Here is a 27,171-nt window from a genome sequence, read left to right as displayed (position 1 = left end):
TCAACAGACTTTCTGTTAATGGTTACTGGTAAGAGATTTTTGTAACTTTTCTGCTCAGCCTCCTAGGAGAATAGATTTTGCTTTTGTCTGGCAGTTCTAGCCTTAGGATAACACTTGTCACTTCTCTGACCTGTTTCTTCCCTTGACATTGCAACACTCCGCAAAATCTGAGAATTTCTATGGTTGTGCATTGTATAGATATAGAAACTGAGACATGTGGACATCAATACAGCTGCAAACAAAGCCCTTTTAAATTCTTACTCTCACATCTTCTGCTGTTTATTTAGGAAAGAGGCAGCATTTGCCAGCTGATTCTTGTAGGTGGACACCAGAGATGGGGTTTGATGGATATATTTAAATCCACGCATTCCTGAAATAGGTTGTTTGTTCTTAGTGGTAATCTTACTGTCATGTTAGGCATCAGAAGCTGTTTTGCTATTGCAGTTGTTTGGAACATGAGTGCTGGTAGGATAGTCTGTTCTCAGTGACTGTTGGCATCACTAGGAACAATATCACTTTGTCAGTTCCTTTTCGTATTGTAAGGTTAGCTTTGTGTTTCAACCCAGGTGCCAGGATGGAATTGTTGTCCAAGAGGTGAGAGTGCTGGCTATGACTGAGTCCTTCCAGGACTCCTTTCTCCTGCACCAAGATTAGAACTTCAATGTTTCTTTGTAAAGAAATGAAAAGCCCCTGGGAACTTCCAGTGCAGTAAACTGGGTTTTCCTGTTCAAATATCTTGATTGAGATTGACAAAGAAAATATCTCAGTGTAATCCTGCCGAGCTGTTTTCCTTGGAATGCCACAAGTAGGCTTGTTCACAAAATCTCTGCTTTTCCTATAGGCGTATGCAGAAACAATCTCGTCACTGGAGCCACAGGGGCTGGGCTCAGTGCACAAGAAAAACAGAGATCCATGCCATCCCAGCAGGGTGGCAGCCTTCAGTTCCACAGCCAAGTGGAGGAGATCAGTTGGGGACTGGATGAGAAGCCAGCAGATGCTGGGTATTCTGCACAAGGCATCAATGCACAGCTTTATTAAGTGCCATTCTGGAGAGAGAGGGGCAAAGAACAGTTTCACAACACTCTATCAAGTGTATGCATATGATGAGACTTGAATGACTTTTGCAAGGAGCTGTGCAGTGTGTGGGTCAGATGTGGGGAATAAATAGGCTCCTGTGAGTCCTGAGTCACCACTTGCTCTTCTCTCTGTACTTCATGTGATGCACACTTGACAGCAAACCTAAGTAACCAGCTCTGGGCTGAAACACTGGATTTACACTCTGAGTATCGTGAGCACTGAGATCCTGAACACAGATTTAATCCAAACATAGCTCAGACCTGGAATGCAAGTAGACTCAAGCACTATGCTTGTAATGTCAAGTTACATCTGGTTTAGGATTCAGGACTTAGGGACTGTGTTGTACTTATATTTGCTTCTCTGATACAGTGTCCAGACATTGCAATATGCACTATAGATGTCATTGATGGATTATGCTTTCTATTTCCTTTTGGCTGAACCTTTCCATCACGGACCATTTCCTGGGTAAAAGGCATTCAGCTTTGCTCAAGATCCCTACCTCTATCTTATGCAAGAAGCACATACTGCATTCTCTTCTGGAGACTCCACTGTGATTCTTTCATGCTGTTGTTTTTCCTTAGTCTGGAATAAAGTCATCTTGGGCTGAAAGTGCATGTTTTGTTCTCTGTGGATGGAAACATAACAGCACCCGGTGAATGTTTCCTGATGGGCTTCCTGCAATTGTGAAGGGAATGGTGTCAGAGAACAAAACAGGATACGGTTACGGTGTTTGTGAATGCAGCCAGGACAATGGTATCAAAGTGAAATGAAAAATAATGAATGGGTCTTGGTGCAGCGGTGAGTCAGCGCTCAGAGGAACCTGAAATATTTGTGCCTCTCTAAACTGCCACCTCCCAGATCTTGCATTCCTGGGAGAACACCCTGCTTACAGTTTCCAGTGCTTTAGCATCAGGAACCATCCTGATATGATGAGGTGGTGCAGTCTGCACCTATTCCTTCATGTTATAGAGTCCACCAGATATCCTTTTCCAAGGCAGCCTGTTAAAGGGGAGGCTCATGGATGTGACCTCTCTCATGACAAGGTCCCCTAATACTTATGGATTTTGCTCTTTGCTGTTTCCCTTTCTATGTTGATTTCTTTATATCAATAAGATTTCTATGTGGAAAATAAAAAAAATCCAAAGTTGTTACATTGCCTCAGCTTCTGGTAGGAATAAAAGTACCACTGATGGTATTGGTGGAAATCCTGATCACAGTTTTGCCACTAAAAGCCATTCTCTGGCACAGCATCAAGGAGAGCAGCCGGGCAGTGGGTGCTCTGAGACACATTTGAGGTCAGCATAGAATTCTGCATAGCAGAGGACTGTTCTAATTCTTCCAGATACAGTTTTGGTTTGTCAGGAAGCCAGATTCTGAAACCATCTTGCAATTTTCCCTCCATGTGTCTTCAGCAGAAAGGACCATAAAAATGCTACAATAATATTTACTGAAGTGTGTATGTTCACAGTTATATCCATGTGTCTCTGTTTACAAACGCATCTGCTCAGAGCAAGTCAATTATTTTCCAAGGGAAGGGAAAAAATTAAAAGGGACGTGAACTACAGTGAGGTGGATTTGACTGCTGAGCTCTGGAAAGCAGAGCAACATCAAGTCAATCGTAGTGAGCGTGGTCAGCTCTGGAGTGGAGAAGATGTGGGCAGAGATCAGTGGTGATCTAAGCATAGTAAGCTGGCCAAGGGCAGTGCTAATTCATGGGAAAGGCTGATTGGTTTTCTGGAAACATGATGTGGCTTGGAAAAGATCCATAGAGATGATTTAGTCCTCCCACCTCAGCAGACAGTGCTAACTCCAGAGTTATGCTGATCTGTTCATGGAGGCAAATCCTTTTGTAGTAAAATTCACTGCCAGAAATGAAACCTGTCTCGTCCAATGCCAATGGCAAAGCTTCCAGCACTTTTAACAGGCTTGAAGTTTTACCCCCAAGGTTTAGTACTCACCCTAAATCACCTCATGTGTTTTGGTTGGCAGACCTGAGACCTGAGAAGGAATTCTCCCAAACTTTCTGGTACCAGAAGCCAGAGGCTGTGATTTGTCCCTTGTCTGTTAATGGGCAGACACCTCATCCACTCCTCCGCTACTCCCAGTGTGTATCATATAGGCAGGGTGCAAAGCACCGCAGAACGGTAGGCTGGAGATGTGATAATCTCTCAGACATGTCCAGCTTTCTTGCTTCTTATTCACCATGTTACTCTTTAGAGGTCAAAGGGCCACAGCAGCAATTTGAGCAGGTTCTTTTTTTCACTTCCTTTCCTGGTCCTGCGCTCAGCCCACACAAAACCATCTCCTGGAGATTGCTCACATGTCTGAAGCTGCTCCTAAGCCTCCCTATCATCAGCCCTAATGCAGGAACTTGTTAGGGACGAGTGCTTGGGACCCACTTATTCCCACCTGATGGTTAGCTGATTGGAAATGAATCAGTATGAGCTCTAAGCTGTATTGATGCAATGCAGCCTTCTGTTTTCACTATAGCATTATGTTGGTTCTCTGTGCTAGCTGCAGTCTGCAAATCCTCTGCTTCTGAGGCAGGCCTTAAATTGATTGTGAAGGGCACAAGATTGGATTGTGGTTGTTAGCAATAAAACTCCTATGCTTATAATTTTCCAGGGGGAGTTACGGGAGTCCCCTGCACCAGTCACATAATATGCTGCAACGATGGTGGAATGGCAAGAGCAAACCTCAAAAAAGTACACTGTAAAGACGTGGAATTCAATATTTAACAGCCCTGGATGAGGCTCAGAGCCACTGGGGCTTCCTGCATGTGTAGTGTGGGGCAAAAGAGGATGTAGGGAGAAAAAGGGAGAGGTGGGGGAATGTCTTGCTAATGGTTATGCCCAAGATCATGGGCAGAAATAAGAATAATTCTCTACCTTCCTGTCTCCTAATTCCATGCTCAATCCATTTGAATGTGCTGCCCCAAGATCAACCCAGACTCTGTTCCTCTGTATGTTTTATACTTGACTCATTTTCTTGTAAGTCTGATGTTATCTCCTTTCTGCTTGTATGAGATGTTGGCAAAAGAAGTGCTGACTTGTAAAACTGCAGTGCCAAAGTCATTTCTATTTGAGGAGCAGAACCTCTGTGCTAACCTCAAACCCTGTGTAAGACTTGTTGCTGTTGGTACCTAATATTGCGGTGCTCTGCATTGCACATCTGGGCTCTGGCAGATGGTGGGTCTGAATTGGTAGCATTTACTTAACAAAAATATTTCAGGAGTGATTTTCCTGCAGGACTAAGAGTGGTGAATCTATATTATTGGGGAAAAAAAAACCAAAGAAGTAACAAAGTCACCCCTCTAGAGGTAGAGGTTCTTTCCATGCACAGCATTTGCTTCTGTGCCAGACTTTGTGGAGGAGGATGAATCTTTGATCTTTAGCTATGCCTTTTAAATGTGGTTATGGCCAGAAAAGTGAACGCAAAGAGCTCAAAGTCAACATTCAATGTAAATGCATTGCAAACACCTGGAAAGAGCTGTTATTGCAGGCACTGTATCGTATCTGGGGTGAAAACACTGCCAAGTACCCTAAGAAAACAAAAAAATCTGCAAATTCATCCTTTGCGACTATGAGCCACTATTACCAATAGTCATTTCACATCTTCATGTCGAAGGGATCCACAAGTGTGTGCTAGCTCTATACAAAGTTGTCTCAGTGCTCACAGCAGTGGGAGCTCATCGTGGTGGGTTGCCTTGAGTAGGCTGAGGCTGTGCTCTGCAGGGGCTGAACTTGTCTATGGCTGTGCTGCGAGCAGCCTAGACGGGGCTTGCCACATTTATGCCAGGAATGTGATTAAAAACTGGAAAAACTGAAGCCGGCCTATTCCCAGAGGCAATATAATGTAACATATATGCCAGAGTAATACACACAAGACCCCTGTCTCAGACACAGTCTGGCCAGCTCAAGGACACAGCCCAAGAGGCGACAGCGTGGGGGGAGCTCTGCTAGCGATGCCCTGTCTGGTTAGGTTATGTTAGCACCTTTCACGCCTCGCCTTGCTCTCCCAGTTGCCCGTCACCAAATGCTAAGTAACTCTAGATTCCAGTGGGACAGACATTTGCCCTCTGGTATGCAGTTTAACTCTTGATCCCTTCCTCAGCAAGAGCTGAAGTCAAACACTTCCTGATCAGATTAGGTCCTTCAAAATGGAATCTAGACAAGTAGAGCCTCTGATAGTGACTACAAGGCAGGTTGTGTGCTTTCCCCGTCCTGGCAGGGTCAGCTGAGCCTTGTCCTCTTCCAGTAGAATGAATTCCACATGGTCCTCTTTTAGGGTGTCAGCTGAGTGGCCCCGTTCTCTGATCCCACAAGTTAAAGCCTACCTGTTGCCTACCACCCCTTTGCCTTTCTCCCAGGTTGTAATGTCCAGACCACAGAAAGGCTGTTTGCAGCAGGGCTGGCAGCATGCCACTCGACTTCCCTCGCATGCAATCAGCAATACTTGCTCACTATTTGCTTGCACGACCGTGAGCAGGTGTTACAAGCCACTATCTCTCATCTGCAGAAGCTCTGTGTGTCATCGGTTCCCTCAGAGCCATGAGTCTGTAGTGTTTGTGGCTGTAACTAACTCAAGGCTTTAGCTCAGATGATCCCTGGTTCAGTAACTTCTTGGGCCTGCCACGATGGCAGTCATCACATTTGAATTTCTTTTCCTGTGTGCAGTGAAGTCTTAAAGTCTGTGCATTCTGCAGACTGCATACACTCAAGCAGCAAAACCCAGAACTGCTCCATGCAACTGCTGCCTGCCTGCTGGCTGTCACTGCTGTGCTAAAGCCAGGCACTGTGCAGGCAGGGCCCGGCCGCTTGTCTGTCAGGGAAGGTCCTTATCTGAGGAGGCAGACTTTCCATCTGATACCAGACAACTGTGTACTTGCCTTTTCTTAGCTCTGTGTATTGTAAAGATACTGGCTTAATAACTGATCTTGGTCTGGGGCTGCTCTTTGCTTCTTGGTGTTTTCTTTTCTGATATATATATATATATTTCCATCGGAATCTCTCTTCAGAAGAAAAATGGCTTTAGGTAGAAATAACATTTTCCCAGATATTCTCCATCTCTTTAAGGACAGAAGGCTGAGATCATGCAGGAGGACGCAGCATTAGGCAGCATGGGGCAAAAGCTCTCACTCTTGTTTAAGGACTGTCGCCATCACAGCTGCTCAGTGTGAGAGTTTGCTTGCAAAATACTTGTAGCAAACCCTGCTACTTCAACAGGGCTTACACGTATATGATGAGGGCCGTCCTGAATTCAGGCTTAGTCAGGCCCACTGAAACTCTAGGCTACTGTTTGGTTTTGTTACGTGATCTGAGGTCTGAGATAGAATAGTGCTGATATTTGTAGATGCAGAGCACTGACATGACTCTTTCTAAGTGGGTTAATTTCAAGCTGAGAGAGATTCTAACATTTAGCCACTAGACTACAACCATTGAGCTTTTGGTGATGATATCACGAGCCCCTTAATATCTGATTTCCTCTTAGGTTCTTGTGTGATCAGAGAATTCCAGCAGCTGTACATTTCTAAGTTTTCAGAGTGTCTGTTTCCCTCCTCGGTTGTGGAAAAAGTTTGCAAAACCAACCTCAGAAATGGCTGTTGTGGGGAAGAAGGCAGAGAACAATAATTCATTATTTTTAAAAGCTCGTAATTTGGATCCTGTCCTGTGAATCTGGAACATCAGAGGTTTAGCAACAAGTCAGCTTTGAAAGCAAAGGCAGCGTCTGCATGCTCATGGTCACCCCACTGCTGCATGTATCTTACAAGTCTTCTCAGTGCTCAGTCCACAGAGGAGGCAACTTTGTTGCTGCCTTTGCTTTGGAGGTCTGCTCCATTAACTTACATTAAAGTAATGTGTACTTTTAGTCTGGGAGGTTCCTCGTTCAGTTTCTGGCTTGCCAGCAATAATGGCAGCTGTGCTCTGTGCGGTAAGCTGAGCTCCATCAAGAACATGCAGACTCTGTCAGTTGCACTTGGAATAAGGAAGGACTGTGCCAAAGCCTTTATGAGCCTGGCATGCTTCATTTAGAAAACCTAAGCTCATCAATGCAAGGAAATTGATAGTCAAAACTTTTTGTCAACATTTTGAGTTTCAGAAGGAAAATAATAATAATTAAAAAAAAGGATAAAAATTTCCTGTTTTTTAAGCATTTCTAGAAATGCACATTTGGTAACTCACCAGTCCTACATTTCCCACAAAATAAACAAAAAGGGTAAAGTAATGCATTTTTTATCCCACCACTAACACCCATAACTCCGACCCGCACTGACTGCTTCTGCTTCACGGGTAACCTCAAAATACAGACACCACACAAAGCACTTTGGAAGAAGATGCTCAGAAATAATATGCACCTTCAAATGACACTCCAGACATTTTACACACCACGCATCTCTTTCTGGTTTTGGACCAGCAAGTGCAGACAGCAGGGCAGGTCACTACATAAAACACAGGAGAAGCTGCTTCTCAGTCTGTTTTCAGTGACCCCTGAACTTGGTGTAGCACCCAGCTGCCACCTTTGCTGTTTGCAGAAGTCAGATAACCTTAATTCTTGCCCCACCCAACAGCTAGCAAAGGAACCCACTGGTTTTGCATACGGGTTGATGGACCCCAAAGCATCTGATTCAATCTGCAATCCTGACAGGTGGCAATTTCAGACAGAGCTGGGCAGCTGGGGGGCCCTCACAGGTGCTCACCAGCTCAAAGAGAGAATGAGAGTGGGGTTACTGGTTTAGTCACAGCCCTGAGCGCTTGTTTTTCTCTCCTCAGGAGGCCCTGTCGGTGGTGAGCGACGACCAGTCCCTCTTTGACTCCACGTACGGCGCTGCCACTCACCTCCCCAAGGCAGACATGACAGCCTCAGGGAACCCCGACTATGGCCAGCCGCACAAAATCAACCCTTTGCCTCCTCAGCAGGAGTGGATTAATCAGCCAGTCCGGGTCAATGTTAAAAGAGAATATGACCACATGAATGGATCAAGGTAAGGAAAGACCCTTTTCACCTCTGTCGAATCCTAAATAAAAGTAAAGTACATGTTGTCCGTTTGTGCTCTGCAGTTCAACGAACTCAGTGTTCATGTAGTCACACCTCACTACCCCTGGAACCAGAGTTTCTCATTGCTCATGGCTTGCAGATCCTTAGCACACAACTCTACCAGTCTCCCTGAACGTTGTACAGACTGGGATGTGAGACTGCCAGGGCAGAGTTCATCCTGCTAACACTGGTTTGATTTACACATTTCATTGCATAGTTCAGCATCTCACATATATGCCACGGTTCAAGGGGCTCCCAAAGACTGAGTTTAGACTATTAGTGAAGCTAGTGAAAGCTGCACTAATGTATGAACTTCACTGGAGGGAGTTCTCATTGCATCTGCAACTAGATTTGTGCTTTGCTGGGGCAGAAAGAACACTAGGAAACTGGAAAGCTATTTGGTGAACACAAGAAGAGACTGAGGTATCTCATGGCAGCCTAATAGGTGGGACAAAGCATGTGTCACATGTGCATATCTTCTGGGTGTGTATATGTGACCACTTGTGAAAATGAGAATTTAGGATTAGGTTTGAACAGAGAAGTTAACCATCAATAATACTTGGATTTATATGTATATTTAGCGATAGAAATGGGAAGCCTGCCCCACGCCACTAGTAGGTAGAGCTGGGGAAGGTGGATCATTTCCCCATTGAGTAAAGGAAACATTTTCTTACCAGCTCAGACTGTTTCTTTAAAGAACATTTATAGCAGTAAAAACGCTAGGAAAAAAAATGGCACCCCCTTGGAGAAAGTCGTGAAGAGTAAAAATTCCAAGTTATTTCAGTTTAAAATATACACGATTTAAGACCAATTCATTTTTAGACTTAGATTTTAGAGTACATTCATTTCTTATTAAATTTCAATTGCAAAATCACAAAGATCTGTAACATTTATATTATGTTAATATAGTTAAACAATTGAGGGCTTTTCTTCTGATCAACTTGGGACTTCTTTAACAGCCCACTTTCCTGCTTTCTGAGAACCTAGCAAACTATAGCTTGAAACAGAAAGCAGCCTCACAGTTTCAAACTTCTGTAGTGAGATGATGGTGTTAAAAACTTCAAGCAGCAGCATGTTGTTTTTCCTCATCAGTATACAGATACTGATTTTACTATGAGATAAAGGTTTATATGTTAGTTGGTGTTTGATGGTGATCATCTGTAGATTCAATTTGATCCTGTCCCAGTTGTACCTTGGTGTCACATCTGGACCTTGGAAGATCTACTGGGATTTTTGCTCAGATCACAAGCTGAAATATAGGAAAATTGGCTTTTTTTTTTTCTTTTTTTTTTCTTTTTTCCTGAAAAAATCCATCCCTGGAGTGCACAGGAATTGGGATGGATCCTGACCTCTCCATCCTGTGCAGAGTTGAATCAGTCATGATAACGGAGGTGGCAGAATCAGTCTCACGTGTGGCACAGGCAGCACAATCCCACGATGATGTGAGGAAACCCTTTATAGGACTGCATCAGTTGCTCACACCAGCAGTAGGAGACTGACTCTCAAAGAGGGTTTCCTCCCTTTATTCTGCTGCTGTCTCACTCTAGCAGATTTTGGAGGGCCTAGCAAGGAAGTAGCCCTGTCACATTTGCTGAGCAGTGAATATTTCTGTTTTCCAAAGCTTGCAAAAGCCTGCTCTGCATAGATTTGCATGTTGGTGTATTTATATATGTCCAGAAGTCTATGTAACGTTTTCCTTGTGTATGTATTACATGTACTTAGCAGTTACAGAAACATAGAATCAGTCAGATGTATTGGGCTGCCCTTCCATAGTGGTCTTTGTGTTGCAATTTCCTCTTCTGTTCAGAAAAAAAAGAGAAATAATAGTGCTTTGACAGGCTGATTCATTAGCAACTGTAAGTGCTCTGATACCCCTAGAGAAAGTCTCTCCAGAAGTGTGTTTATTCTGGGCAAAAAGGAAATCCTTTTTTATGGATTTACTTGAACCTACAAGATTTTTAGGCAGAAACTCAGTGTCCTCAGCCACTCTAAGAAGGGGGCAACAACTTCCCAGCCTGTTAGAAAAAAAGAAAGGACTGTTTTGCATGTCAGAAGTCAGCACTGAAATAACTTCCATCCTTGCCTTTTGGTAACTGGTTAGCACAGGAGCTCCAACCAATCCAAGCAATGAGAACGTTCATCTGATGTATCCATCCTCTCCCACTATTCATGACTAAAAGTTTGCCCTTTCCTCTCGTGTCCATCACAGTTCATTGTTTCAGGTCAGGCTGCACCAGTCGCTTGTTCCTCTGCCCATCAGCTGCCTGGCAAAACTGACACACCATCTGAGCAGCAAATACTGATCTCAATGCCGATTAACTCAAACAGTGGTCTGAATAACAAAGCCTCTTCCCCCTCCCTCCCTCCCTCTCTCTCTCCCTCTGTTTTTCTCTCCCTTGTTTTTCAAATACAGTCTCTCACCGAGTTCCAGCTGCCTCATTAGAGAGTAGCCTTTATTGTGTTTCACCTGTACTTGAAGCACAAGCATTTTCTCCTTGTTGAGAGAATGGTTTGTGTACTCTAGGGAGTGATAGAGCTGCAGGAAACCTGACAGTGGAGAGAGCTGGGTGACGGTAAGGGGCAGCATCCAGCTTTTCTTCTTTCTCTTAGTGCCCAGAAGCAGGTCTGGTAGCTGTGAGGTAAGGTGTGATGGGCTGCTTTGGTTTCTGGCATAGCGGGAGAAGGGCTCTTTGAAGAACCTCTTCCAGTCCATTGTGCAGAGCCATCCCTCCTGATGCTAAACAACATGGCAGCCCTGCCCAGGTCTCTACTCAACATCAGGTGTAGAAAGAATTTCCCAGATAGCTGCATACTTGTGTAAATGGGATGTTAGGGTGGTTGAAGGAATCTGTGCTTTAGATGAGATGATGGGACTGGTGCATTATTATTATTATGCATTATTATAGCCCACCTGAGGAAAGCTCTGTCTTCTATGATGTGCATTGACAGCACCAAATGTACCACACCTGGGTTGCTGTTAGGGCTTTTGGTTGCCTTTTCAATATGAAAGCAAAGAGTGAACCAAACAACAGTCGTTACAAATTCTGACTGCATTCACTAAGCCACTGCATGTCTGCATTTTGTCAGATGTTACCAAATGTGTATGATCTGCCCATACAAAATAATATTCAAATGTTCTGGATGCCTGTGTAGATGCAGATGAACTCCCCTGTGTAATTGCATCTGATGTCAATTTTTTGAATTTTGTCAAGCTAAAATGCTGTAGTCTGTGCTTTGAAATTGCTTTGAATGCACTCTCTTGCTTCAGAGTATTAAAATATTGTTAAGGTTCAGGGATCTCAGAACATTTTTATGCCACTATAATTTTCTCAAAGCAAAACAAAGGCTATCAGTGATGTCTGTAGGAATAAAACTGCCCTGTAAATAGCATGTGAGCCCTCTAGTGGGATTCCTGATGCTGTTCTAGTCCCCAGCCAGAGCAGCAGACTGAGCAAATACCTTCTGCTTCACTTTACCTGTGAGTTGTAAATACAGATACGTTAGATCTGCATGAGTCTCTGCATTTTCCCCACACATCATGAGTTCTATAAATCATGCATCTTTTTCCATTATTTTTACAGCCGTCTCTTCTTTCTGCAGGCTTATAGAGCCTCTCTTCCAATGTGAGCTTCCTCTTCAGGAATTCTTTACTTTGGGTATGTAAATGTGAGGCAGCGTTAAAGCTGAGGTTCAGGAAACTTTGCTTCTGCCCTGAGAGCTCTGCTCCATGCCTGTAAGAGGAATCAGAAGCAGAATCATGATGTATCCGTTCCTACTTCCTTCACTGACCAAAAATAAAATGTAATTTCACATTTGAAGTTGAGATGACCAAGTGAGGACTTACATAAGTTGCATGCTTAATTAAGAGAAAATAAAAGATATGAAGAGGGGAGGAATGGGAGGATAGGAATAAAAGGATAGAGAGAAAAAGAAAATATCCCTTTGATCAAGCTGAGTCAGTTTCAGAAATCACTGAAACCCCTGATTTTGCTCCTTCAAAGGAAAGCCAAAGGTGATTCCTAGACAGAGGCACTGGGACAGTAATTGCTTTATTTCCAAGTATCTGGAACACAAACTGAAGCAGTACAGAGCAGTTATTAGTCAATGCCAGGCTGGCTGCGTGTCCATTTTGGCCAGTCTAGCACACACTTTCCCAAAACACCAAGCTCTTGGCATCCCCAGAGACTGCTACTGGAGCTGCTGAAATGAAGAGTCTTTGGGCTGCCGGTGGGAATAAGAACTGCTTCATATTCCTTGGACTCTGTCACTGCCCCAGTGAATGCACTTAAGAGATTTAGTGAAAGCGGCCTATATTCCTTCACATTAGTAGATTACGACATTTTCTGCTCCAAACTTGAGCAACTACAGCTTGTGTAGCCACTTGAAAGCCTGGAGTAGGGATAATCTGTGAGCAGTTGAGGATTAATCAGGCATCTGAAATCTCACAAACCATTTCAAATAATGAGGAAATTTTTCTATAAATCTAAGTCTGCTTGTGAGTAATGCATGAAGTAAGAAAGGAGTGTATTCCAATGAATACCCTATTCATGGCTCACGGCTGCCTGTTCTCATTTGATACTGTAGTTATTCCCATGCTGAATTCTTCTTTGTGCTGCCCACAGTTACACATACCCTCTGCTGGGGCACTGCTGACTGCCTCCTGGTAGGGCAGGCTGGGCTGTGCAGTGAGGCAGCTCCAGGAGCTGTGGGCACTGGTCAGACTGGTAGCTTTCATTTCCCAGTGAAATCTCATTTGGATTTGGTAGGAGATGCTGCACTGCAAAGGACATGGGAGTAAGGATATTCCTGCTTGTGGTTGTTAAAGATTTCAGTGTTTTTCTTAAGAGAAGGGCAGCTTGATCTCCTGCCTCATTAAGTTTTGGTAATGCCATCCCTACCTTCCATCTGGTTAGTTGGACCCAGCCATCCTGAAAACATGTTCTAAAGGAAGGGAGGCATCTGTACATCCACACAGACACAGCCCTGAAGGTGCACGGGTGCATTTAACATTTCCCATGGGATGAGTGGAGTGGTCTATTCCTGCTTTGTGCTGCTGGAGTAAGCCAAGTGTTGGTGAGGACCCCTCAGTCCTTATAACTTCTTTTGAGCTCTCAGCCCTGGATGCTTGGTTGTCTGGTTTTGGCTGCTGAGACATACAGAGCAAGCAAAGGATCCGCAGGGCCCCAGCTGCCAAGCCAAGAGAGATGGCAGCATCTGTAAAGTGCAAAATGATCACAGAACTGCTGAGTATCTTACAGTGCTGGTGTTATTTTTACTCCTTTGCTGTTGGTCATGTGAATGTGCACAATATGCAGCAGAGAGAGAGAGGAGACAGCCCAGGTCCCTGCAGTCTGTTCATGTGTGTCATTTGGTGCCACCAGAAAACATGTGCGCTCCTACACAGATAAGCCTTCTGGAAGATGTACTTATCTGACAGACTGGATGTATCCTGTCGCTTTGTATGGGTATGATATACATAACCATCCTAGCATAAATATTGCATATGTAAACCAAAGGGGTTATTTCTGGGGAAAGTCAGCTAGAGGTGGTAGGGGGAGTGTGAGCCCCCTGGAAGGATGGCGGGCAGCAGGGAGCTGTGCCAGCACTGTTAGCACATGGCAGAGATGCTCACCGAGTCTTCTCAGGACAGCCTGTACCTCTGGAAAGAATAAGAGTCTTTGTACTGCTTCAGGGCTTTTTCTCTGCCAGTACAGGCAGCATTTAACACCTGACACAGGGAATTTCAGCAGAAAGTTAGGAACGACTGCATTCCCTGTGAAAACCCCGGTGTCCCTGCAGTTGCTCAGAGTCTCCTCTGACTGCCACGGGGACATTAAACCTTCAGCAGTTTGCCTCTCTGAAGGCGGATTTTGGTTCCCTGCCTGGAAAAACAGTAGGCGAAATAGTAAAGCCTTAAATTCGAACATGTGTAAGTTATACATCTTATTTCCATTTTGAAGCAACATTCCCTCAGCAAGACATGAGGAAAAAATTACCATCTGCCTTAGAATATCTCGGTGGAGCATTTATCTCCCAGCCATGATAACTGAATTTCAGTAATTTCTTTCCCCAGCCCCCCCGTCATCCAGATTAAGAAACAAATTTGTTTAGTGTCCAAACTTGGAAGTCTTGCCAACTGAACTCAGAGGGTGGGATTTGGTGCACTGTCGTAGTTCTTACCCTTCAGCAAACGGTTTCCTCCCAAGCCTCTTTCCTCCTGGCAGGGAGGAAGGATGGCGGTGCAATGAAAGCAGTGGGCTGAGCTGCACTGGATACAGGCTCTGTGCTTGCTTTGTGTAGAGCTTGCACACTAAGGCACTCTTGTAAAGGTGAGGGCAATAGTCCTGTCCTTCCCTGGTATGTTCTTTAGGGCTGGGATGTTCTGCGTGCATGTGGTTGGCTGCAGACTGGCATTTTAAGTGACCTCCAGAGCTAAAAGTGTGAGTTACAGCTGCAGCTGGAGAAAAACAAAGTCTGTGCTCCCTATATGTGGCTTGTAGGCCATAATTCTCCCAAAGCAGGACAGAGAAAGCCTGCTGCTTGCCAAGGGTTTGCGTGTAGTCCCAGCCTTAGTAGAGTGCCACCTGAGTTGCTTAATGTTCCCTCCTCAATGCTCCATCACCTCAGAAGTGATACTGAGGCCAGAGCCTTTTTGACACACCGTTTCTGTGGTCTGAAGCCCTTGACTCATGCCTAAAGAACCTAAGATTTCTAGATTTCCTATCCAAGCAGGAGACAAGCCTGGGACTGTTTAGCTGCTGAGAGCAGACAAGATCAGTTACATACAGCTGCACATAAACACGACTCTTTAGATACCACATCTCAGTATTCTCCTGCTACTACCCTGTCATTTTGGGATGGGTATTTTGTGCCCCTTCTTAAGAGAATGGAGGGGGGTGTTTCTGTATTTTGGATTTGCTCTGCAGCAAAGCCTTAGGTCATGAGGTGAAGCCTGTTGTTTGTCGATTCATAGGCTCACCTCTAGCAGAAACACAGTGTGCAGGGCTGTTTTTAACACAGTACCAGAGCAAACAGTCCAACAAGGGCTCCTAGGGGCACAGAGCTGTAGCTGGAGGACTGCTAAAATGCAGAGAGAGTGCAAGGAATGGCTAGAACTAGGACCTGTGTTGTAGTCACTTACACATACTTGTTTTTATCTTGTTCATGAACTTTGGTATTTCAGAGGTTTTACATGTGATCTTACAGCTGCCATTGCCTTTGTCTGAAAGTCACTCTTTCTTGCACTCATTTCCTTATCAAAGATCCGTGAGGCTTGTGATTCACAGAGCACCTTCTGACATTTATGCCTCTCCCACATCTGCAGAAACACCCCTCGCTTTTCCCTTCCAGGATACTTGCCATTTCTCTAATTCAAATCTCTTTCTGCTACAGCAGGGATGAAAGGTGCATAATAATGACAAGTCATCTGTTTCCTTTCACGTTTCAGGGAGTCCCCTGTAGACTGTAGTGTGAACAAATGCAGCAAGCTCGTCGGAACAGGCACAGAGTCCAACCCAATGAGTTACAGCACCTACATGGATGAGAAGAACGGGCCTCCTCCCAACATGACCACCAATGAGAGGAGAGTCATTGTCCCAGCAGGTACCACCACCATCAAACCCCTCGGGTGATATCACTTTGGACTGTTGAATACCCATCTGAACAGATAAGGCTTGTTTATTCTTTGAGGAGTTCTCTTGCTTATGAACTGTGTGAAAAATAAGGAAAAAGAAGTCTGATTATGTCTGTGAGATTTCCTGTGTCCCGGTGCACATTTTACCTTGAATCACAATGAGAAATGGGTTATTAGTGCTACTTTTTTTCCTTTTATTTGTTTATTTATTTACTTATCTCCCCCCCGGGAATGAAGTGTTGTTTTGGTGTGCTGAACCAAATCCATGTCTTGCAGTGTGCTGGAGCAGAACCTGCAGTGTTTCTAGGGATATGCATGGTGCAGTATACAAGCAAGAATAGGCACAAAGTGCACCACAATTATAACTCCCATGGTGCTCTACAGGATCCAGATGCGCTGTCATGTCATGTTGATTCAAAGTGAGCTATTATGTTTTCATTCTTTTGTTGTTAATAGAAAACTGGAAAAGTTGTATTTTCAGAAACTACATTAACCTTCCAAAAACCAGTACAGGAGAACATTCCTGTCCAGCTCTGTTTGTATTTGACACCCACATCTGCTGTCTGAAATTGGCAGCCTACATTAAATGCATTTGGATAGTCAAGGATGAGAGCTGCTGTGGCAGGCAACCTGTGAAGTCTGAACCTGAAAGAAGAGAGAGTCCTTCCCCCGTGAAGTTTATGAACAGAATAGATATAAACAAGTTAGCTGGGGAATTTTACAGCAAGGGAAATATTGCAAGTCAAGCTATAGCCTGATTTACATCCCAGAACTTCCAGATTTCATGGGCAGGGTCTGGCTTTTCATATGGCGCGTCAAGGGTTGTAGAATCACAGGATCGTTGTGTCTGATTCAAGCAGTTCAATTGCTGGCAAAAAGAAATGTACTCGTGGAATTTAGCTCTGTTTTCTGATCATGGCTTCACCACAAACAGATGACAATTCCCAAGCATTTGTTTGCCATTTAGGATGAAAAGAAAAAGCTTGAACTGAATGTAGTGAAGGGAAGCCAATAAAAGATTGACAGCAAGTCTCAAAGTACCGTTTAAGCCCTGGTTAGGATCTGCTTAGGCAGGCTGGCTAACGTAACTGGTGTCAGGATCAGATGCTTTCAGCACCAGCATTGCCCAGAGGGGCTTCAGCTGATACCATCTAAGGCATTATTAGGGATGATAAAGCTGTTCAAGATGGAACTTTTAGCCTGATCTCTACCATACTATCCTTGCCTATGGAAAAAAGACCCAATGTGACCCAAGGTTTAGTACTGTTGAAATGTGGGAATTGACTGTTAGTTGCCTTGGAGGAAGGGGAAAAATTCTCTTCATTGAAGGAAAGTGTAAAAAGATTTTTTCCCCCTTCTGACCATCCACAAATCAAAATCTTGAGGTGCTTGTGAAATAGCAGTGATTTACCAGACTTTGGAAGACAGTAATGACCATCATTCCTCACCGGCCCACAGTCTGGGACCAAGGCATTTTTCTGCCACTGAAGTGTGGCAGACTCTTCTTGCCTCTCCATGAAGCTTAAGTCACCAACTATGTGACACCTACGTATTTCTGACCCATTTTTCTCTACTACTTTGGGACCTGGGGCATTTGGCCTTTACAGTAGAGGAGGGTACCAGCTTTGACAGCCAGATCAAACTTCTCCAAAATTTGGGCTTGATTTCACAATCCTCTGCAGCTGCAATGGAACATGAATTTGTGGCTTAGGTTTTCAAATGGCATATATGGGGAGAAACAGCACAGGAAACATCTGAAATTGTAGATATGCTCTGAAAATGACTCTGTAAAAGTGGTATCATGGCACAAACTCATGGTAGGACTTTCTGATCTACTGCTCCTTTCAAAATTCAAAGGATGATTTCTTTTTTTAACTACTGATGCAGCAAACCATCACCATGGGGTCTGAAACTCCAGCCGGGTTCAATCTCTCTCTTACGTCATCGCCAGCAATAAAGATTCCACAGCTGGAGCTTTGCTGACAGTTGATAATGATGCATGAGGCAGTATGAAATCCACATTTCCATCCAATAGCTGTGTTGGTTTTACAGGGCTAGTGGAGGTAGAACTGTGTTCTTGTCAGCGGGGTGAACAAATGTGACTCAGAGATGCATGGAAAGCTGTTCTGTTTAAGCAATAATCTTTTTTTCAAGAGTCTCATTGCTGACCAGAAATACCACTGTCTTCACACTTTAAAATGCCATCTGTTGAGACTTTACAATGCACTTGCAAAGGATGGTGTGACTTAAATTAGATAGTATTGCAGAACTGAAGCTGTGACGAGCAGGCACTTTCAAAGGGACAAGCTTGCTTTTGGAACACTTTTTTCCAGAGAGAGAAAGACCAGAGTCAAATTCCACTAAGATTGTTCCCAAGCAGTATGTATAAGATTAAGGCAGGTGGAAAACCATCAAGTGAACTCACCCTGCCATGGAGCCAGTGTGGTCAGTCTGTGGGGCTTGTGCCCTTCTTACAGCACCATGCTCGCTCATCCTGGCAAAATGCACTGATATCAATAAATTAAATCCATTTGGTTGTAGAAACAATCATTAATGCTTTGACTGGCTTACACTAAGTGCTGGGGGCTTGAGGTTCCCATATAACATTACCCTCCTTTGTGCTTTTCTGCCAGATCCCACCCTATGGACCCAGGAACACGTGCGCCAGTGGCTGGAATGGGCCATAAAGGAGTATGGATTAATGGAGATTGACACCACCTTCTTCCAGAATATGGATGGCAAAGAGCTCTGCAAAATGAACAAGGATGATTTCCTCCGAACCACCTCCCTCTACAACACAGAAGTTCTGTTGTCTCACCTCAGTTACCTCAGGGAAAGTAAGTACTGTCCTGACTCATCCCAGCCCCGGTGTGATATGCTGATAAAGCTACACATGAGCATTGAAGTTCTAATGCTCTTCTTGCAGACAGATAGCTACAAGGATAAGGGAAAAAAGAATAGAGAAAGTCAAGCAGAAAAAGCAAACAAGGAAGAGAGGAATAAAAATTGGCTTGGAAAGCTTATTATAACCTAGATGGAGTTAGTGGAGCTACAAGATATCAGGGAGGTGAAGAACTGAGCAGAACACTTAAGATTAGATAATCTTACAGATAATAAAAACATCTGTGGCTATATGATAAAAACTCATACGTTTGCTTAGGAGATTAAACCAAACATGAGCTGATGTGTCACCAGCAAGTTATTCTGTAACTTGTGCAGTTTCTGGAAGTCTCCTCTTCATCTACAGAGTGGAAACATTCCCTTTCTTCACAAAGATGTGCTGAAGATAATTGTGTTATGACGAGACCAGAGAACTGAGCTCATGCTCCAGTATTTTCTCAAGCAGCAGTTTTCATGGGGTTTAGTTATTTGAGGACTCAAAAATCAAAGGGAAGTGTCATAAAGCAAGGTGGGAGGGCAGGCAGAGAAAATAAAAATCGTCTTTTCTCCACTGGGAAATCAAATTGTGATGTAAAGGCAGCTGAAGATCTCTCTCCATCCGGCCATTTCAGTAAAGCTCTGAGTCAGCATCTATTTAGGGTGTTTTCTTCAAGCTCTTCGTCACTGGTGTCTCCCAGATGACAGTGGGACAGGAGTCAGATCACAGACGGGTGCCTCTGTAAGCCCCACCTTTATTTTGCCTGATGAGCTGAGCCAACAAAATGATTCACAACAAATAATGTTGGATTTGAGCAGTTTTTGTCCCTTGTGACTTCACAATAAAACATATTTCCCATCCAAATTTCATCCTGTTTCATCAGCAAACAGCTTCCAGTTCATGGAACACTTCAAGATTACTGCAGAGGCAAATAGCTTTCTAACTAAGGTTTGCATTCAGAATTGCACATTCCTATGGGAAATCTTAAGGCTGCTTTGTGAAGGCAGCATTGCTCTGAACAAACCCGCTGACTTCGGCTGGGCAAAGCAGACACTTTGGAACCGGAAATGTTTTTAAATTCCCACAAGATAAATACTGAAGTGAGACCCTTACTTTGAATTGTCTGATTGATAAGACTTGAGAATGCACAGAAAGAGACAAAGCAAGATTTGTATGGTTTTTGAATCAGAGAGAGATGTGGAATTTGAAAAGGTTGGCCAAAGAATTGAATTATTTGGTTGCATTAGCTCCAGAGAGCATCTTCAGTGATAGCCATCACCTGGGATGTTGGCGACATCAGTATTAGAGGAACTGCATCCTTGTTCTCATGGCATAGGTCTGAAGACATGGATTGAATTGTTGCCTTTTCCATTTGCTGCATTCCCTCTGTTTCAGAGCAAATTCCTGACTCAGCCTAACTTTAGATACCTGAAGTACCTAAACTGGAAGTCTGGTCACACTGACCTCTGCAGAATGGAGACTGTACCTCTTACTTATCAAGACCCAGCATGATGAAGTCCTACTACAGTTGGAACATGCAACTGCTGCTGTAATACGTCTGAATAATAATCATAAAAATATAATGTTCTGCTAAGGGAATGTCTATAATGATTTCCATGCTATTAAGCTAGTGTAAAACCCCAGGAACTTTGCTGGATTCGGACAAATTAGTTACTTTATTTTTACCAGGATGCATACAAGAACAGAATTCAATTCCAGACCATCCCTAGCTTTTATGATTATAGATTTCTTGCTGTTCAGCCCCTTGGGCTGTTCTAAGACGTCACACAAATGCTGTCCTTATTAAAGCAAGCTCCTGTCTGAGTGGAGGTCAGGCAGTCTCTGAAGAGCATTCCTTTCCATGCAGCTGTTGCTAGTGCTGCCTAATGACAGTCTGGTTTCTGGATTGCTGGTTAACTCCCTCACGGAGTAACGCCTTCGAAAGGAGCTTATTGTTTTTCCAGACTGATTTCCAGCGGATGTTTAGTGCCGAGCCTCTGAGCTCAGTGCCATGGGGAGATGGGCTTTTTTTCTTGTATTTTCTTCTCTCGTAAGGCTGTTTGTTCCAGAGAAATCCAGCTAAGTAACTGCGTAGGGTGGAGAAGGTGTGATGGCAAGAAAACACAGGAGAACTTTGTGAAATCAGGGGTCTATCGGCTACACTGCATCTGCACAGCCTCTTTTTGAGAGACATCTGTACCTGTCAGGATCTCAAGCTGTATTTGTGATGACAAGAGAACCCTCAGCTTTCGTGTTTATTTTCCAAAAACGAAACCGATCCAAACTTTCTGAGCCTGTTCACTTGACAGAGACCCACAGAGAATGAGCTTCCTCATTTTCATCACTTTACACTATAGGCCAGGGTAAAAGCGTGATGAAGTGAGTCATCTTGGGTTGAAAAAATTAACTGGTAACATCTGCAAGACCTCAACAAAAGCTCCGTCTTAGTTCTGGAGATAGAAGGTTCGGGTGAGCTATTTCACATAGATGAGAACCAAACTCACATTGCAGTACCTTCAGGGAGATTAGAATGTCTTCACGCTATGCTTGGGATGAACATCAAAAGAAACCGGAACTGTCACCTCCTGTCCTTTTCCTCTCCAGTTATGGGGGGTCAGTCTGTGCGGTGTGTATAAATAAAAAGAGCATGAAGGGGAAAGAGTGAGACTGTGGCTGGGAGCAGAAGCAGAAAACTGCTTTGTGGTTTTGATCCATGTATTAATGCCAAAGAAAACTATACAGCTAAACGCAGCCGACCCCTGATTCTACCAGGAGATGAGGAGGGAACCCCCACATGGCCTTCAGAAGGTCAGGATAAAAAAACACTTCCCGTTTAAGTAGATTTCAGGAATGTGAAACCAAGATGTTCCTGAATCTCAGAAGATGAGCTGCCTTGTGGAAAGGAAGGCTGTATGGAGAAAGAAAGCTACTTCCCTGCTTCTACTCCTTTTCTGTCTTACTATTTAATGAATACAGGAGAAATGAAAGAAAGGAGAACTATAAGATAACGTGTCTGATACTAATTACAGGAGAACAGCGCTGCATTTAAAGCAGTGTTTGCAGAAAGGGCAGATTTTATCTAAGCTGTCACTGACCCAGTGAGGGGTAGAGGGACTAACAGCAAAGTAAAAACTCATCACAGCCAAAATTTTGCCCAAAAATGAGTAAGGGAGGGAGCAGCCTGGCCTCTGTCTGTCTGTCTGCTTCTCTCTGCCTTGATCTGTGTCTCTGGCTTTCTCCCTTTTCCTCCTTCATTGAAACCCCTTAATAGGAAACACATTTCCTTTTCTGTGGTGTTCCCACCAGAAACCTCAGACTGTCGGGCAAAGGTGAGAACTTTTAGCAATTAAACTGGGGGAGGTGCCGTCCCTTTCCAGTGGCTTGGGCTGCATTTTTTAGCATAAAGTAGCTATAGGTTGGTCCTACAAGCTTGTTCAGCGCTATTCATCACCCCACCCCCACCTCAGTACAACCAGGCATTTGCAGCCTATTTAGTCATAGAAAGCTGTTTCTGAATTCCCCAGCACTTCCCTGTCTGGCCGGGGCAAGCCAGGCTGGTTGTTGCATTTAAGATCTCTTTCAAGTAACCTAAAAAGAGGAGAGTGGTGGGCAGCAGCTTCCCCACAGAAAGAACATCTGATGAAAACGTGACAATGCTGTGGACAAAGCTGCTGCAATTCCTCCAGCAGCAGTCAACCTCTAAATACTTACACCAGCCACTTTAGCTATCTGTAACCTGCACATTCAAGGTACACTAGGGATCCTTCTGAACTCTTTCCCTCCTAATTTACCATGTTATCCACCCTGGTCTTTCAAAACACCCCCTGACTTGAAGCATTTGGTAGCATCCGTCCACCACTCTGTATGAGTAGGCTTTGTTCTCCCAGTTTGAACACCCTGTTTTGCAGTGCCTTCTACCTCTGTGTACTTACTCTCTTGTGCATGTCTTTGGCTTTGTTTGCATTTGGGCAAGAAAAGGAATCCACAGGACTAATAAGGTCCAACACCTGCAATGGCTGTTACTTCTGGCAGGGAGCTGCCTAATCCTCCACTCTCTGAGGAAAGTAAGACACACTGTGAATGCTATTGAGGGGCAAGTGAGGTCAATGTTATTTGGGATCATGTGGATTAGAGGAACTGGGGGCTGCTTGGCTTAGTCACAAGATCTTATTCACGTAGTATTAGCATACCTGCAAAAGAGGTATTCTCAGTCCTGCAAATGAATCTAGGGCAGTGTATCATATATAGAGACCTGTAGTTTGTTATGCACTGCCTAGGACCAAGAGTATGAAGAACCTTAGCTGGGACTTACACAGGTTATTTAGATGAGAAGAGCAGAACAAGTCTCTAGGAGTGCTTCTCACCCACACTCACCCACTGCAGGATTGCTGCCCTGCTCCAGCATTGCTCCATACCAAGCAAGGCTCTTGCTAAGAGCGTCATTGCCTGATGCAGTGGAAACATTTCCAAAGAGCTGTAGGAAAAGTGAGCCTGGAAGATTATGCAGGGTAAACACATCTAACGAGACAACCATGAAATGTCCATTACATGCTGGCTTCCAAGAGCTCACAGATCCTCTTCCTCCCCTTCCAGAGGAGTTTGCAGGAGAATCAAAATGTAATGTTTAGAAAGGAATATTTGTACCACAGACAGTGCAAAACATAAAACCTTCCAATGAATTCATCTTTGTGCTCCTCTTGGATGTTTTTTGTTTCGGGTTGGACTTGATGGAAAGGCCACTTTGAACCAAGAAATCTCCCCTCCAGAAATGATGGCAAATGCTGGGATACCAATCAGATTGTGCAGCATGTGACAACCCAAGCATGTGACACTCTAAAAATGTTCAAATCCTGACAGTGCAATTCATCTCACTTCTACTGTATGTTCCTCAAATGGGAATTTTCTCTATCACAGATAGAAAAAGAGGAAAGCTTCCTCCTTACCCTGTAATATAATCCGTGCCACAGCCATTTCTAGAATCTCTGCAGTGCTACATGTAGCACCTGCATAAGGGCACTGTACAACCTCCTCTTTTTGTATCAGTTTTCAGCACAGGACCTCCAGATGTTCTGTGTAGGAGGCAAACTGCTTTGCCCCATTCCTGAGTGGAGAAACAGTAGCACTTGTGACATACAGTGATGGCACTGTGAAAGAACTTTGTATCTCTAACAGAAATTGTGTCTACTTGCCTGAAAAAACAGGCTTTTAAATCCCAGTGACAGCGTTCTCTACCAGCCTGAACTGTTCTCCCACTGGCAGAGTATATTCATACTACAATAACTCCTTTTCTTTTCACTATAGGTAGCTCACTGCTGGCCTACAACACTCCATCCCACACAGAAGCTTCCTCACGTCTTGCTACCAAAGAAGGTCAGTCTTTTGCATATAAAAACCCTGTCTTCCTGTGCTCATGGAATGGTTTTGGTTGGATTAAAAGTAGGCCTTTTTATTACAATGTACTTGGCATGAACACATTGTCATCTGTGCATACACTATCTGTTTAGATTGGAATAATTCAGTTTGGAAGCTCCACCCATGCTGAAAATCTCATCTCTGTTCTTCTGGCCGACAACGTGGCATAAAATTGCTATCTGTCACTTTCACACTTGGGTACTACTGGGTTGATGAGCTGATGGTGTGTTTTCTGTTCTTTATGTGAAACACTTTTAAATCTCAGGTACACAGCAAGGACTAATACAATGTTTATCTCTGAGTAAATTTGTAGTTGAAAGCATCAGATCTTAGAATCATAGAATGGCCTGGGTTGAAAGGGGCCTTCATGACCATTTCGTTTCAGCCCCTTGCTGTGTGCAGGCAAATCTTCTCGCAATAAATTCCATTACTGAATAAAGGCCACTCAGGTGTTCCAAAGCTACTCATGAGAACCATGTAGATCAATCATTAATGACATACTTTGGGCCCTGTCTGGCTTTTGAGCCACTTCAATGTCCTTCAGGCAGTTTTTCTGGGCATTCTTTTGCAGGCACAGCCCTCTTCCTTTTTCCCACTTTTAATGAAAACCTGGTTTCTCAGGGACAATGACATAATGATGGTTGGTGTGAATAGTGTGACACACGTCCCTTATCTAGATGAGATAGTAAGTCACAGTCAGACAGCTGACTTGCTAAAGGCCAAGAAGGGCATCAGAGTCCAAAAGTCTGGCTCTGTGCTCAGTAACAGGCCATGCAGGGCTGCTAGCCTGGAGTCTGGTCTTTCTTTCCCTTAGCACTAAGTGCAGGAACATTTTCTTTGTTCAGTTACCAGTGATCAGTGCCTCCATTTGAAAAAATAACTTGAGTGGAAAGTGTGAAATTTCACATCTGCCCTATGAGATAACCCACCCTGGAGTGCTGTGCTCTCATTCTGAGACAGTTTCCTCACCCAGTGTATGAACATTTCGGTGCTTTTCAGGAGAACATGGTTTCATTGACAAACCACAAGTTTGTATTTCAGAGTAGAGGGAAAAGGCAGAAAGCCTTTTATGTAAGCAGCTGGAGAGGGAGACAAAAACCCCATTTCACTGCAAGGCTGCAGCAAACTGACATCACACATTTAACAAGCTTCTGCATGGTGTGTCTGGCTGCTCCACCGACTAGCACTGCTCTCACAGCCAGCACTTCTCTCATTGTGCCACACTGCATTCCATTCCAACATCTGTCTTGAACCCTGGGCACAATATCAGTGCTGCTTTTTGCAGCAGCTTCTTTTGTCCAGCACATAACCATCCACTTGAGCTTTCTGTTCCCTAGCATGCTGTTCTCTCTTTACGAGACAGGCATCAGTTGATAAAATGTGGCATGTTATGAAGGTAAAGCCATTCAGGCCCTTCAGTGACTGACTGCTCTGACCCTAACAGCCATCCATTTAAAAATAATACAAGCTTGGCTAGCTCCTATTTGAATAAAGCAGATACACGTGCGTGTGCTCCCCCACAGCTTCCCCCATAAAACATACATGCACATCCAAGACTGTTCTTGCTGTCTCAGGCCAGGTGATTGATTAACACAAAGGGAAGAAAGCAGTGGCTTTTCTTATTAAAGAGCAATGCTCCATGTAAAATTACCCTCCTCTGAATGTTTTGTACCCTTTATCTTTCCGAGTTGGTTTTAGAGCAGCTTGGGCAGAAAGAAATTAGAGAGGAAAAACATTCCTCCCCCTCCCTCCATTTTTACTACCCTCAAGTGTGTTTCTTTAGTGCAGCTGACAGAACTTTGCATTTGATTTCTGTCAGCCAGGCATTTGTACTTTACATGGTACTTTCATCATATGTCAATAAAGGACTAAACACACCCATGGGATGCTCAAATAAAAATCAGGAACTAGCATAGAAATGCTGAAATCCCATCTTTTAAACTTACATTTCTTCCTAGGCGCATACATTTCCTTTACATTCATTTAATGTTTGAATATCATTCTGGAAGAAACCAACTCATTTCAGTTTAACCAATTCAGTGTAACTGATTCATGCTCCAAATATTATCAGTGAGATAAGATGACAGGATAAGAGATGTGAACACGACCGGCTGACAGATAAGGAGCTGGGAGAGCGGAGTCAAGTGTCTTGTCCAATATCCCAGAGGAAACTTGTGATGGACATAGAACTGGACATGGAATTCCTCAGCCTCTGTTGAGTCCATCAGACAAAAAGATTTTCTTTGCTTCCTTTTAAGGCTTTTTAATGGGTTGTGTTCAAGATGGTGGTGAAAAGGAACTTCAAGTTCGAAATGATAATTCTCCCCTGAGGATTCAAATGCAGAGCAGGAGGAGGTGATGGAATTGTAAAAAGCTTGTCAAGAAGAAAATACTCTTCTTTTTACTTCTCTTGTAATTTTTCTTGCACATTCTCTAAACGCACATAGTTAATGCACGTAACCTGCCTGTGCAAATTCCAGGGAGAAATTCATGTTCTTTGCATCTGCCTCTATGCTCTGTGCAACGTATGCCATCCACACAATGTGAAAACCAACCTTCATGGCAAAGAAGGTATGGCTGCAGCACAGGCAGATGCAGATGGTCCATCAGCTGGGGTGGAAGCTGCATATGGCTCTGCTCTTCCCCAGCTTGCTATGGACATGGCAGAGCATCCCTGCATGCAAGCACAACCTGTGTTGTGCAGGAGCACAGGACACCACTTGAGCTGGGACACACCAGGCAGCACTGCTCTCACAGCTCTGGGCTTCATGCTGCAGCTCTGCAGACACCACTGCTCTGCCACGTTGCAGCTGCAGGCTTTGCTCCCCTTTTGCTTTCAGCCTTCTGCCCACTTACTTCTCTTCTGTGCCAGCAGAACCTGTGGCAATGCTTTCTAAGGGTTAAACTGCTTTCATGGCAGAAACAGGCACTGTAAATTTAGACAGCTTTTGTGCAAAGCATGTTCCTTTTGTTCTCAGATCATATAGGTAGAATTGCGGTTGTGTTCGAAGGAGCCTTGTTGTTGCCCAAGTTCCTCAGTCTCATAAACACTCAAAAGTACGGTATTTAGCGTCATTGGTACAAATTGTCTTCAGCTGCCTTCGAGAAAGAAATTGCTCTAATGAAAATCACCAGT

At 44.0% G+C, this 27,171-nt stretch overlaps 1 protein-coding gene across 3 annotated transcripts in view; it reads left to right on the top strand.

Moving 5' to 3' along the window:
• Positions 1 to 27,171, top strand: part of FLI1 (Fli-1 proto-oncogene, ETS transcription factor) — a 74,689-nt gene that overhangs the window by 34,363 nt on the left and 13,155 nt on the right. For all 3 annotated transcript variants that reach the window (XM_072354840.1, XM_072354843.1, XM_072354841.1), the window contains 4 exons: positions 7,848 to 8,059; positions 15,560 to 15,714; positions 18,379 to 18,582; positions 23,925 to 23,993. In XM_072354840.1, the coding sequence (XP_072210941.1) occupies positions 7,848 to 8,059; positions 15,560 to 15,714; positions 18,379 to 18,582; positions 23,925 to 23,993 (640 nt within the window). The remainder of the gene's footprint in view (positions 1 to 7,847; positions 8,060 to 15,559; positions 15,715 to 18,378; positions 18,583 to 23,924; positions 23,994 to 27,171) is intronic.

Source organism: Excalfactoria chinensis, chromosome 21 (genome assembly GCF_039878825.1).
Source record: "Excalfactoria chinensis isolate bCotChi1 chromosome 21, bCotChi1.hap2, whole genome shotgun sequence".
NCBI classification, from domain to species: domain Eukaryota; kingdom Metazoa; phylum Chordata; class Aves; order Galliformes; family Phasianidae; genus Excalfactoria; species Excalfactoria chinensis.
The sequence above is the reverse complement of the archived record's forward strand: the minus strand, read 5'-3'. Positions and strand labels throughout refer to the sequence as shown.